Raw genomic sequence first — 14,339 nt, 5'->3', positions numbered from 1 at the left:
ATACTGATATTTGTGTGATGGGAGATTTTAATGGAGTTGTAGATCAAAATCTGGACTATAAAACAGAAAAAAATTACAAAGATAAATAGAAAACCGCTACCCAAAGCCTATTTTAAAATGACAGATGAAATAAATCTTAGAGATGTTTGGAGTGAAAGAAAACCTACCAAAAAACAATGTACTTTCTACTCAAATAAACATTTATCATACTCCAGAATCGACATGATGTGGGCCAAAACAGAACTGATTTGTAAGGTACAGGAACTTGAAACTGAAACAAGTACTTGGGAAGATCGCAATCCAATTATAATTAAATGGAAAGAATTCTATAAGACTTTTCAAGATTTGTTGTCCATTCCACTACTGAAAGTTATGAACGAGGCAATGTCAGAGAGTAGGATACCCAAATCATGGTCAGAGGCATATATTACGCTCCTACCCAAAGAGTGTAGATTGTAGAAATTCTCCCTATCATTAATAATTGTAAATTTTCCCATTTCATTAGATCAGACGCAATCTGTTGCTTAAGTTTATAATAATTATTCTCTTTAAGAGTGCTACATCTTGTAATTAAATATATCCCTAAATATTTAACCTTGTTTGTAACTTGGATCTTCAATGCTTCTGCCAATTCTTCCTTTTGTCTCAATGTTATATTTTTTTGTCAAAAATTTCATTTTGTCTTTATTTATTTTCAAACCAGCTACATTCCCATATTCTTCTATTCTCTCAATCAATTTAGGTGCTGTTTCAAGTGGATCCTCGAGAATAAAAACCAAGTCATCTGCAAATGCTTATAATTTATCTTCTTTTTTTGATTTTCATTCCTTTTTTTTTTCTTCTCTGATCTTTCTATTTAATACTTAGTAAGGGTGATAATGGGCAGCCCTGTCTTGTACCTTTCTTTATTTCAATGGAATCCAACAATTCTCCATTTATCATTATCTTTGCTGTTTGTTTATAGTATATGGTTCGAATGGCTTGTGTGAATTTCTTACCAAAATTCATCTGTTCCAATTGTAAGAACATAAATTGCTAATTCACATTGTCAAATGCTTTCTGGGCATCTAAGAAGATCAAAGGCATTTGTTTTTCAGGGTGCACCTCATAATATTCCAATGTATTCAAAATTATTCTCATGTTATCTTTAATTTGTCTTTTTGGTAAAAACCCATGTTGGTCAGGGTGAATAAAACCATTTAAATATTTTTAAGTCTTTCTGCTAGTATCGAAGTAAATAAATTATAGTCTGAATTCCAGGGGTGGGTTTCTCCCGGTTCGCACCGGTTCACACGAACTGGATCGTCGGTGAACCCAGAAGTAATTAACTTCTGGAATGCCGGTACCACTCCTGGCCCCTGTCACTAGGTGCCTGCAGGGTTTTTCTTTTTAAAAAACGCCTCTCCGGATGATCTTGAAAACCTGCAAGGTTGCTTTGGAAGGGGACAGATGGGCAGCATTTTCCCCTGCCCCCCTCCCTGGGAGCCTGCAGCCTTAAAGCAAGCCTTTGCACAGTAAAAAAAATCTCATGAGCGAGAGAAGTTCTTAATTGCCTTTACTGTGCAAGTTGCGGAAGCTTCCGAGGCTGCAGGCAACCAGAGATGGGGTGGGGGAATGCTGCCTGTCTTCCCCCTCCCAAAGCAACCTCTTCCAAAGCAACCTCTTCCAAAGCAACCTTGCAGGTTTTCAAGATCATCCGGAGAGGCGTTTTTTAAAAAGAAAATCCTGAAAAGGATTTGGAGAGATGGGCAGCTGGTCTTTTGGGGGGGGGGGGAATCCCCAGAACCAGGAGCGCAACCCGCCGGCTCCTCTGAGTGCAGCCCATTCCCGCTCCCAAGAAGGCCGTTTTCTTTTTAAAAACGCCTCTGCAGAAGCTTCTCTGCAGAAGCTTCCGAGGCTGCAGGCAACAGGGATGGGGTGGGGGAATGCTGCCTTGCAGGTTTTCAAGATCTTCTGCAGAGGTGTTTTTAAAAAGAAAACGGTGTCCTTGGGAGGGGGAATGGGCTGCACTCAGAGGAGCAGGCGCTTGGGGCGCCCTGAAACAACGCATCCCCACCACCTTGTTCTACTCAGCAAGCGGGGACATCCCGTCTGTGCCCGCTTCTGCTGCCGCCACCTCCGCTCCCAAACGCAACTGTCAGCTGCGAGCAGGTGCCTGAAGCTGCTGCTTGCAGTCATTTACGGCTGCAGATTGTGCCTGTAGCAGGAAGCTCTTCGCCCTGTGAGAGCTCTTCTCCAGCACTCCTAGTTTGGTAAATTCATCAGTGCTAGAAGGGAGTGGGGTTGGGCGGGGGGGGGGGGGAAGGAGGAGAAAGTTAGGACAAAAAAGAAAAAGATAAGGAGAGGACTGTGGGGTCCTTTGGTGTTCTCTGAACGTGGTAGTTTTTAATTATTTTAGGGAAAATTTATTTATTTATTATTTATAGAATGTTTATTACAAGAAATGTTATTCCTTTTTGCAGATGATTTATTTGTGATGCAATATGTTGCTTTTAAATGTTCAGACCAGGTTTATGTGTCTCAAAGTGGCTGCTTTTCTATGGGCAGGGCAGGTTTGTTGCAAGGCAGTGTGTTTCACCCTCCTTGTTTAGGTAATTCTGAGGTGGTTGATGGTTCTGTGAGTGCCTGTCCTTTATAATTTTCCACATTGCCTTGGTGGTTTTTATTCCAGTGATTTTGTCTTTCCTGTCCTTAGGCTTAGGAAAAAAAACCTGGTTTCATTGGCAGTTTTTTTTTAGGGGGGGGGGGGAATTCTTATTTTTTTGGTGTTTTCCTAGCATTGTCATAGTTTGTGTGTGTGGGTGTGTAATGTTCCGCAGTTATCTACGCATTAATAATGATCTAGTAATATTAATAATATCTAGTAATTAGTAATATCTAGTAATAACATCGTTTTGGCCACTCCCACCAGGTCACATGGGTGGCAGGCCAGTCCAATCCAGTCACATGGGTGGCAAGCCACTCCCATCTGGTCACATGGGCAGCAAGCCACTCCCACAAAGGAAGCCACGCCCACAGAGTAGGTTCAAACAATTTTTGAAACCCACCCCTGCTGAATTCAGGAGATGGGTCTATAGTTATTTTATTTTTATGTTTGTCTTTGTTTAAAAACAAACAAAAAAAAAATTTTTTAAAGGGCTGTGATAAGGAAGATGAAAAACATGATTTCCACATTGAATGAGAGAAAGCCAATGGTAGCTGCCCTCAGCTATGGACTGGAAATGAGAGGGAGACTGTATCACACAGATGAGTCCTTAAAGAATGGCTTCAAGAAGCCTTTGAGGCAAAGTTAGGAGGCTGTGTAGATGTGCTCATTCTCTCCTTGTTTGTTTGTTTATTGGATTTATATACCGCCCTTCTCCCAAAGGACTCAGGGCAGCGTACAACATTAAAAAAACACATATTACAACAGTTAAAAAGGAAATTAGATAGAGTATCCAAAAACAAACCCAATTAATATTAACCATAACGTTTTAAAAATTAGATTAAAATTAACAATTACATCAATCATTTATTTTATTTTGTTCAGGCCAGGCCTTAAGCAATCTCCTTGTGCTCAGGGTGAGGCAGTGTCTCCCAGCACACAAGCTACAGTCCTCATTTAACAAGCTCACAATTACACCAGTGTGGAAAAACAACTTTTAAGGCCAAGCTTCACATTTAGGGCCTTCAAGGGTTTATAAAGCAAAGCCAATGAACAGAAACAAATCTTGCTTGCAAAGTCACTTTGCTTAATGATTGACAATTCCAAGTGTGACTACCAAACATCGATTTGCATACACTGATGATTTCCAGCACAAATTCTTGCTTCTTGAGAAGCTTTATAACTAGGTATCAAGCAAAATAGAACTTTCCAAACTTTTCACCATTTAATTTGGTGTTTAAAGGCTATAATTGAAAAATAAACAAGCAAGCTGGACGAAATTAAGTAATATGAAATTCATTGCTTCTCCTGAAACCTCTTTTGCCAACAATTCTCAAATTTCCTTCTTGTTTTACTGAGATTCAGTAACCACATTATCATAAGTCGGTGGAGCAGGAGGAGGCTTTGGTTCAGCTGCGACTGCTGCACTTCCGATGACTTGGTAAGGCACAAAAAGCACCGGTGGCTGTAAGAGAAAAGAATAGTCAACACAATAAGTACTCAGGGACGCATCTGTTATTCTAGGTAGGAGGAATAGATTCTCCAGTTTTGTGTTTTTAACTGTGATGCTGCCAGTCTCACTAAGAAATAAAGTTGGTACCAACTGGGATGGTCCTCTGGAAAGTGGTAAGAGAAATGAACTGGCTTCTCCTGAGGATCTTTGAGGACTGATTTTAATTTGTGCTTTAGTTTTTATTGGAGTTTTACATTGCTTATATTTTATGTTTCTGTATTGGTTGCTCCTAAGATCCAGCTTAATTGAGCAGCAAATAAATAAACAAACAAATAAACAAATAATATTCTTGTGATTTATTCACAAAGGCTACCCGATTATTAATTGAAGAAGATGGATTTCCCTCCAGGGGAGGTTATTTTTTGATTTCTGAAATGGCTCCAACTGATAGTGCTGTGAATTGATACAGGTACCGATAAAGGACAATATTTGGAGCTCAGGGTTGAAATGATGGTCTCTGAGCTTGCTTGTTGTTTGCAAATGTTTCACTACACAAATAATAAACCAGCACTTATGATGTTACTTAGTTTGTGTAATGAAACATCAGCATGAAAACAACCAAGCTAGAGACCACCAAGGACCCCAAGACAGGTATCTCTGTATGCTGATTTAGCTGCTTGCAATATTTTTAGAGTTCTTCTGTTTTATAAGGTCCAATCATATCACCCCTTTCAGTCTTTCTTCGGTCCCATTTTCAGCCTCTCCAATTAATCTAAAGCATTTCTGAAAGCTTGAGAGGAGCTTTGTTATTGGTACAAAAAGAAGCCAATTGTTGTTACTGTAGAACAGTGGTGTCAAACTCAATTTCATTGAGGGCCGCATCAGGGTTGTGTTTGACTTCAGAGATCCAGGGGCATCGCTGGGTACCTGGTGTGGCCAAGGTGGGCGTGGCCAGGGTCCATGACAGCAATCGGCTTCCTGCCACACTCTGCCAGCCAAAACGGGGCATGGAGGTTAATTACAAAATGTGGGCTTTGCTTTGTGACATCCAGATCCAGTGAGCAAGGGATTTGAACTGCACAGAAACTACACTTTTGTTTGCTTATGAAGAAACATCCCCAAAGTCAGATGTAGACTAAATGTAGACTGACTTTTACTATACACCTGCCCAGCAAACAGCAAATTTTGAAGCTCCAGGTAAAGAGGATTCATTTTAGGATGAATAACCACAGTTTGCATGTTGGAGATTCCTAAAGGAATGCTGGGAAACTCTGTACTTCAAAGAACATTTCAGGGAGGGATGCAGAATAGCCCTTCTCTGCCTGAGACTATAGAGACCTGGCACCAATCAAAACACTTTTTGTGAAGCAACTGATCAACACTGACAGGGTAAGCCACTAGTATGTGAAAATAAGAGCAAACTCCAATCCCTTCTGGTACTGATGATGTTACCTAGTTTGGTAATGAAACATCTGCAGGAAAACCATCAAACTCAGAGAGCACCAAGGACTCCACAATTCAACCCTGAGCTACAAATAATCTCTTCTTTGGATAAACACTTTTTGGTTAGAGAGACTCAGAGCCTGCCTTATATGAGATGGCTCCCGGTGGATTTCAAGGAATGTAGAATTATAATGGCTGAGAATTTGATCCTTCATACATTAAAAAAAAATACAAACTAAGGGATAAACAAATAAAAAACAGATTTGACCAAAGAAAAGGCTCAAGAAAGAAAAAGAGTGAAAGGTCAGAAAGGAAAGGAAGGAAAACCGAAAAAGAATGACTTCCAACATTCTTTGGTACAGATATAACTAAAATATATATCAAATCTTACTCTAAGATTAACATTTGTCTACACTGTTTCCATAATCCCATATCTAATCATCAAAGCGCCAGATCAACTTTTAATTTCAGTTTCTCACAAAAAGTCCATGGTTCATATAGCTTTAATCATTATTTGTTAAGAAAACCACAACAGATGTACAGTATTTAATTGCACCAAACTCTAAATAAAACAGGATTGGAAAAATCTATACCCTACTAGACCCATGCTTCTCAACTTTGGCAATTTTAAGGTGCATGGACTTCAATTCCAGAATTCCCAAGGTGGCATGAAGTTCGAAACTTGCCAAGACTGAAAAACGCTGATTTACAGATAGGAATTTTTCCATTTCTTTTTTACTATTCTTACTTAAAGTTAGTTATAAATCTTACCCTAAGTAACCAACCTCACCTATTGTTCAGGGTAATACCAAAGAAAAAAGTAAAAGTTGAGGTTAGGTTGAGAAAAATGGACAATCTTCTTTACATTCTTTAACAATGAGAACTGCTAAAACTATTATCAGAGTATCAAATATTTACCTGGGCATCAATACAGCAAGCTGCCTGGCACCCAAAGTGAGCCAGGGGAACAGTGATGCAAAATTCCAGCAGGCTGAACAAGAAAAACACACTGGAGAGGCCATACATGACATTCTGTGGAGTAGGAAGACAAGTGGAAAGATAGTTGTAATCTGTTGAGAAATTAATGTAATGGTATGTATTTTATTTTGTTGTATGTGCTACACCATTAAAAGGGATTCCCAGCTGCTCCCTTCGGAAACACTGTGAGGAACAATTGCATTGGGAAAAACAGAGACACTGTACAGGTAACCCTCGACTTAAACCACAATTGGGGTCAGAATTTCCACTGCTAAACAAAGCAATTGTTAAGTGAGTTGTTACCTTTTCTGCCACTGTTGTTAAGCAAATCGCTGCAGTTAAGAGATCCATACGGTTGTTAAGTGAATCTTCCCCACCCAACTGCCTTTGTTGATCAGAAGCTGGCTGGGAAAGTTGTAAAGGAGATGCTGCAACTGTCCTAAATAAATTGCTAGTAGCCAAGCCCCTAATTTTGATCATGTGACTATGGGACGCTGCAGTGGCCGTGCACACGAGGAGTGGTCATATCTTTGGGTGCCACTGAAACTTTGAATGGTCACTAAATGAATAATTGTTCATTCAGTTAAAGACTGCCTGTACAGCCTATGTGAGATGGGGAAACTGCATCAGGGAACATTATTAGCATCTCTTATGTTTTGCTGAGTTGCTGAGTCTAGTCAGAGCTGAAGAAGCTTCTTGGATGAGAAACGAAATGTCTCCAAGGGAAAACAAGAAAGTCCATTTGCCACCTAAATAAGCACCTTTGGGATGATGGAGGAGAGAACGAATGGATAGGAGACCTCAAGAAACAAAGTGCTGAAGGGAGAAGGAAAAAGAGAAATGGTTAAGACAGAGGCTGGCTAATCCAAAGAGGAAAAGTGACCAGACTCCCCATTGTCTTAACACTCTTGGCCACCTGACTTTTTCTCCAAGATAATGGATGAAGTACAATTACGGGCAGCAATGTGATTTAGAGTCAGCCAGTCTAAGTATATTTTTTCTCCTCCTCAATAAGGATGCAGCTAGATCTATTTTCTTTACCCAACTTCTTTCCAATCATCTCTCAGGCTGGAAAGGGGGAAAGCCCTTTAACAGATTAAACAGATTAACAGAGTTGGAAGGGACCTTATAGGTCATCTACTCCAACCCCTTCCCACTCAAGCAGGAGACCCTATACCATTTCTGACAACTAGCAGTCCAATCTCTTCCTGAAAGCCTGCAGTGATTAAGCTCACACAACTTCCAAAGGCAAACTGTTCCATTGGTTGATTGTTCTCACAATCAGAAAGTTCCTCCTTATTTCTAAGTTGAATCTCTCCTTGGTCAGTTTCCATCCATTTTTCCTTGCCTGGCCTTCAGGTGCTTTGGAAAATAGCTTGACACCATCCTCTATGGCCATGGATGTGATACTTCTATGATTTAACACTCATAAGCAAGCAAAGGACTTTACAAAGTACTAAAAATTCAAGGCATTGATCCCAGTTATTGCTGTGGTTCTAATCTGTGCACATTTCAGAATTTACCTAAATTTCAACATTTCAAATCAAATACAAAACTCTTTGGGACCAAGATTTATTCAAGGAAAAATTTGAAATGGAAGTCAAAGTGTCTGGGATATTCTGGTAGTATATATAATCTCCTTCCGGATTCTGCACGTAAACCCATAATTTAATAAGTGATTGCTTTACTTACACATGGATAGTTATTTCTACAAATATTACGGTATATTATCAGATTAGATAGGTACTGGAAGATACCAAGTAATGACATTATAGCACTTGTGATGTTCATTCCTGCACTGGATTTCACCTGAAACAGAAATACACCAGAAGGAGAAAAATTAAGTGTCAGCATACGTCTTATTAAATGCAAGACATAAAAACAATTACCCCAACTATGGTGAAAACACTGACAAAGGAAGTCTATGTGGGTGCTTATTGACACATAGCCAGTCAGTGGAGGAACCAGACGGCATCCACTAAGATCAGGAGTAACAAAGAACACATTTTCCCACAGTGGAAATGCAAAGCACACAAGTCCATGGAAGGGTTTTCTAAAACACTCAAATTCCTTCTTTTTCTTTCTGTTTTCACCCCTTAACACTTTGCTTAAAGAAATCCCACACAATTTATTGTAAGACGTGAGATACTCTAAGCATTAAATGTTAATGTTAAATGCTCTTTTAACTATAAAACATTACAGAGAGGCTACTAGAGAGATGGGGATGGAGAAACCCTTGGAACCAATAGGGAGAATACTGAAAATTTAAAAATGGCTCTTTTCAGTTCTCCCCTTTTGGGAATGTAGTATTTTTCTCTCAAGATGGTTTTGTTTCTTCTTTTGAATCTATATTTTCTTCCTTTAACAGACAAAAACATGTCTATGTTGCTATGAACATTCTTTAAATCAAAGAGGTCACAGGGGAGAAGAATGCAAGCTCTTTACAGGAGGGCTGCCAATAGCTCTCTCTTCCCTTTGATTCCCATGTGATTCCCACTCTAGTTCCATACTTTTACTCCTAATACACAGGGCTTCTTTTTAATGTTGCTTTCGGGTAGGAACACTTCTAGAACAGGATCCTCTGTGGAGGAGGAGGGGGAGAGGGAGGAGAAGGAGGGGGAGGAGAAGACACCTCTGCTCAGGACTAGCAGTTGCAATAGCACTTAGACTTATATACCACTTCACAGTGCTTTACAGTTCTCTCTAAGGGGTTTACAAAGTCGCCATATTGCCACCAGCCATCTGGTCACAAAACAGAGGACCAGAAGAGGCTCAAATGCTGGAAGGTTGAAAATTATCTACTATTGAGGTAGAACTTTTGATGGAAGCAAGACTTGGAATCAACAGTTGAGCAAAGAAGGAAGTGGGAGGGGGCTTTGGGGTTTGCTTTTCTTTCCTAAATGTTGGTTTAAAACTGAACAGTATCTGAAGACAATAAACAATATACTGTAAAAGGACGAGAGTGCTTATAAAGAAATAGTACAAAAGAAATTTAAATGCTAAACTTTCTCACCAAACCATGATTTGGACTGTTCGCAGCTGATACACAAAGTGATCCAGAAGAAATAAACTATGGAAAAGGAAAAAGAAAAACAAATGATTGGAGTCCACTAGAAATAAAAGGGGAAATTGTCAGAAAAATCTGGCACCCATGAGAAGCCAGACAGGCTCCAATGCAAACAGGACTTTTATAAGTATCCATTAGCCATTACTACAATGGCTAACAGATACTTATAAAAGTAAATATCCTCAAAAGTAAGTACCGTATTTTTCGGAGTATAGGACACACCTTTTTCCCTCAAAAAAAAAAAGAGGCTGAAAATCTGGGTGTGTCTTATACACTGAATACAGCATTTTTTGTTTCCCGAAACCCTGACCCCTTCACCAAAATGGCCATGCAAGCCTTATAGAAGGCTTTCAGAGAGCTCCTGGGGCTGCGTAGAGCAGAAATTTTGGCCTCCCCAGCCCCCCGGAACACCCTATAAACCTCCTAATGGCTATCTATGCCCTTTTTTAAAAATAAGTGGGCCCATTTTTACGAAAAACAGGCCATTTTTGGGACGCTTGCAGAGTGCAAAAACTTTTTTTTTAATTTGACTCTTTAAAAACTTGGAGCATCTTATATTCCAAAAAATATGGTAAGTAAAAGAAAGTAAAGTATGCAAGTAAAAGAAAGTAAGACTCAACAAAATTCGCCGATACTTACAAAAATCCCTCCCCAAAAGGGATAACCTGTAACTAGAGGAATGGGGGCGGGAAAGTCAAGAGAAGGAATTGAATAAAGGGAGACAGCCCCAAAGCCAATGTGGATCAGCCCAATCAATATTTGGACAGCCTGTGGAAGGAAAACACACAAAGTAAGACAACGCTGTTCGCTGAATCTGAGAAAAACATTTTCATTTGTTAGCACCCCAGGAAAGGCATCACTTTATATCCATCTTTGAAAGGTCCTTCGAAGGTGTTGGGGCTTCTAAGCTTCCAGTGCAGGTATTGACCCAAGGCCTGGTTTCCTATGGTGAAAAATCCATATGGGGAGAAGGGACAGTTTGAGACCCATTGTCACTATGTACCAGACATTTATTCCAGATTATGATTGAGTTTGACCCTCAGTGGGACTGCTTTTGCCAGGAAGAAGGTCCCTATGACTATCAAGATGGGCCTTTGAGAGGAAAATATCACCTCTCACTACAGACTCCTCTGCAGGAGGAAGTTGATCATGATCATAAGCATAAAGTAACTTCCACCGACTTCTTCTTCTGGAGAAATGCCCAACAGTTGCACTTCTCAGAGGGAAGGGAGAAAAAGAGATCTGGCTGAAACCTTGGCTGAGCTCCACTTTCTCAGTTAAAGAGCAAAGCAAAAGAAATTCATATCGGAGTCAGAATGTTTTGCAGAAACACAAATGAAACCGCCAGGAAGAACAGAGGTTTCTGGAGTATATTCCAGAACCAGACAACAGCCAAGCCAAGTTCCAGAACATCAACATGGGGCTCTCAGGTCTCTAGATAGATCTAAAACCTTAATGGATTCAAACAAAAACATAGCAATTCATGCCTACCCCAAGCACTTTGGGCTCAGCCTTGAGGAATCTCTCCAAAAGACCCTTTTGTGGGATTTGTTGAGGAGCATTGGTGGGAATTCCAAGCTGCTGAACTCCATAATGGGGATATGGAGTTGTTCCAGATGTCTGAAGAGCAACACTGGACAATACAGGAGCTGCTTGGATTATGTTTGCTTCATTAGAGGGGATGAAAACTGCAGTTCCACTGGCCATTCTTGCTGGAAGTGTTGCGACCACTAAGTTACCTGCAAACAAACAAGTGAGGAAAAGTTAATGTCTTAACATCAAGAAGGCAAATTCTGGCCCTTCTGCTTAATGTCACTTTATGAGATAATATTTGCCTGCAGTAAAACTGAATAAGATTTCCAGAAGGCTTCAGGGAGCAGGATAGTAAAAACATACAACTTTCTCAGAGATAGAAATCCGTCCTTTCCCCACCTTTCAGCCAGAACCAAAGCAGCTTCTTGCTTGAGAAGTGAAATATTTTCAAATAAAAAAACAAGAAAGTCCTGTTGCCTTTTGAAAAGCATCTTTGAGACAACCATGTCCTGGTTGATTTTGAATCTCCATGGACATCAGTTGAGGAAAAGTTAATCAGAACACGAGGAACGCTACGTTTTTCAATGCAAAACGTCTTTTCCTGATCTTAGCACCACCTCAGACCCCCCCAGCTAAATGGCATTTCCATTTGGACAAGGTTTTATTGTACCTGCCCTCCTGTCCTGTTACTGGAAGATGGATCTAAAGGCATCAGGCATGGATGATCATCCAATTTGGACATAACTTACTGTGAAGGACACAAGAGCAGGATGTGTATCCCACCTTTGCTTCACGGATGAGGTGAGGTTTCTTGTCAGAACACAATTGGACCCTCAGCCTGGGTTTCCTAACAAAACAACCCCAGAAAAAAGTGAAGCGATTCAGTAAAGTCCTACATCTAGTAACGCTCCGGTTTTGAAAACTCTGACCAAAGGGCCAGAATTAATCCCACTACTTAGGATTTGTACAGACCTTAAGAGGAAGCTTCTTCCTTCTTGAGCTGCATTAATTGAGAGTCAAAGTTAAGCAAAAACTGACCCATCCTCCCTCCTCTTTGAAGGATGAACTTCAAATATTGAATCTCTGTACATTTATATGGCGCCTTTGCGCGTATTGCGCACTTCCATCAGGGCAAATTGATTGCAAACTCTTCCCTGTCCGCTAATTCTGCCCTGAAATCCTCCCGTCTAAAAGACCTGCGGGGGCTGCGTGGCTGAGAAGACCGCGGGTGGATGGCTGCGGGGGAGAAGCGGCAGGCACGGGAGGGTCCACATAATAATTCCATGCTATTTTGTAAACAAGTAATCAGAATATACTCACGGCGACCGCTCAAGACGAGAAACTCCAAAGACTCAGGGGAAACGAAAGTAACATAACAGGAACAAGTGGAGGGCGGGGCTCGTTCACCTGCTAAAAGGGGGGATTTACTCATTTTAATCGAAGACGTATTTCTTGCCCCTTTAACTGTTGCAACAAATAAAAATTTGGGGCCAGGAACCTTCTGCGTGTTCAGAGATGAGAGGATAACTCACCAAGATTATAAAGTCCTCTTATTTCCAGGCTAAAACGAATCACTGAAATCAAACCCATCCCTCGACCATGCATGTATGTATGTATGTATGTATGTATGTATGTATGTATGTATGTATGTATGTATGTATTTATCAAAATGTGCAGGGAAACAAGTATGAAAACACATGAAAAATGGCACAAATAAATGGATATAAGTAAGAAAAGCATAGCCATAAACACAAAAAGAGTAGAAATAAATAGGACAGTAGGACAGGGACGGGGTAGGCACGCTGCTGAACTTATGCATACCCCACCTCTCCCGCTTCTCTCTTTCTCCCAAAGTAACCAAGTGGCCTTGTCCAGCTTTCGGTTTCCCTCTTTTAGTGGTGGTGGTTAGAATAGAGTATTGCACATTCATTCTACCCACAGCCTGGAGTTCAATCCTGATGGGCTTGAGGTTGACTCAGCCTTCCATCCTTCCAAGGTCAATAAAATGAGGAGCCAGATTGTTGGAAGCAATAGGTTGACATTGTAATCTTAGCAGAGATGCTCTAAAGAAGTATCGGGTGGTATATAAGTCTAAGTGCTATTGCTAAATGTCTGGAGATTCTCAGCCATCCAGGACATCCAGGCTTTTTCAAAAGACAACTGGAATCTCTTGCTGTTGCTATTAAGGATGCAGGGTTTACATGTAATGGGCAACATTGGATCCCCCTTGCATTAGGGCTACTGGAGTCTATGCTCTTTGGAAACCTGTTCTGAAGGCAGATTTCAATAGGTGACAGTACTTGATTAACTTTATTGGCCTCAAAGGCTTAGGAGATTTAGGGCTGAGTAGAATTTGTATGGAAGATAGCTTGGAAGGGTTACTTAAAGAAATGCTTTAGGACAGGAAACTACCTGGATTTGCTCATGTAGGCACCAAGTGTCATCTTGGGCTTGAAGGACACATTATATTTTCAATGGGACGTTAGGGCAAAGGAGGCATGGATTCCACATGGATTTCCCTTCCTCTGCTCTACCTGACTAAAATTATTAGTAAGTGTTGTAAATCAGCTATGAGGATCTGAGGAAAGCATTTAGCTTCTAGCCAACCCCCTCCCTCCTTGATTGCAAGTTTTAATAATAGAAGAAAGATGGTAAAGTAATTTCAAACAGTTCAAGTCTTAGTAGATCCAAGACATTTAGATGAGCTGATTGGACATTGTACATTTGGTTCATTTTATGGGGATTGGTCCATATATCAGTGAAAGTAGAAAACACCCTGGTTCTTCCTTGTATTTATCTTTCCTGGTGACAAATTAGGTTTCATGTGAATTTTATAAAAAATAAAGTTTTATCAGGCTCCAACTGGACTACGTCTGAGTCTCTATACAGAGTTTGCCTTCTGTTGTGGACAAGGTTTTACATAGAGAGATAGGAAATACAGGCTGAATTAGCAACTATGGGAATTTTGATGGAGAAACTTATAAAATCACTTTTAAATCCACTTCACAAATGACCACTATTTTTTTTAAAAGACTGTTTGTTGTAGGCCCAAGAAGAAAGAAAAGTAAGAAAAACAAGAAATTACAACAACAATTTGATTGACAGCATCGTGAATTAAAACAAAGCAAGACTTATCCTAAGAGGGGGGAAACGATATTAAATCCTTTGATCTCAACTACATTTGTATCAGCAAGTCAAGAATGGATTCTCTTCTGGAATAA

General features: G+C 40.2%; 1 protein-coding gene across 3 annotated transcripts; it reads right to left on the bottom strand.

Moving 5' to 3' along the window:
* Positions 1-3,306: 3,306 nt before the first annotated feature.
* On the bottom strand, positions 3,307-12,508 carry LOC148049498 (membrane-spanning 4-domains subfamily A member 8-like). 3 transcript variants are annotated; one of them, XM_087714776.1, is made up of 7 exons: positions 12,439-12,508; positions 11,077-11,324; positions 10,225-10,353; positions 9,532-9,588; positions 8,211-8,327; positions 6,459-6,572; positions 3,307-4,109 (listed from the first exon to the last, which is right to left on the bottom strand). In XM_087714776.1, the coding sequence occupies exons 2-7, from the start codon at positions 11,290-11,292 to the stop codon at positions 3,996-3,998; spliced, it is 747 nt and encodes a 248-aa protein (XP_087570902.1). In that variant the 5' UTR covers positions 11,293-11,324; positions 12,439-12,508; the 3' UTR covers positions 3,307-3,995. The 3 variants fall into 3 exon arrangements, with proteins under 3 accessions (XP_087570902.1, XP_087570908.1, XP_087570916.1); XM_087714782.1 differs by lacking the exon at positions 12,439-12,508 and adding an exon at positions 11,868-11,954; XM_087714790.1 differs by lacking the exon at positions 8,211-8,327 and having other exon boundaries at positions 6,459-6,610.
* Between the last annotated feature and the right edge of the window lie 1,831 nt (positions 12,509-14,339).

Source organism: Thamnophis sirtalis, unplaced genomic scaffold, assembly GCF_051295495.1.
Source record: "Thamnophis sirtalis isolate CommonGarterSnake01/CBP01778 unplaced genomic scaffold, rThaSir2_p1.2 scaffold_1, whole genome shotgun sequence".
Classification (NCBI taxonomy): Eukaryota; Metazoa; Chordata; class Lepidosauria; order Squamata; family Natricidae; genus Thamnophis; species Thamnophis sirtalis.
The sequence above is the reverse complement of the archived record's forward strand: the minus strand, read 5'-3'. Positions and strand labels throughout refer to the sequence as shown.

Bases quoted from the DNA above. Each gene is read 5' to 3' on its own strand.
- LOC148049498 (XM_087714776.1), bottom strand. From the start codon at position 11,292: ATGGCCAGTGGAACTGCAGTTTTCATCCCCTCTAATGAAGCAAACATA. The intron at 9,589-10,224 runs GTAAGTATCGGC...CCTTTTCCATAG, and splicing joins CCTTTTGGGGAGGGATTTTT to TTTATTTCTTCTGGATCACT. The intron at 6,573-8,210 runs GTAAGTAAAGCA...CCTACTCCACAG, and splicing joins GTAGAAATAACTATCCATGT to AATGTCATGTATGGCCTCTC.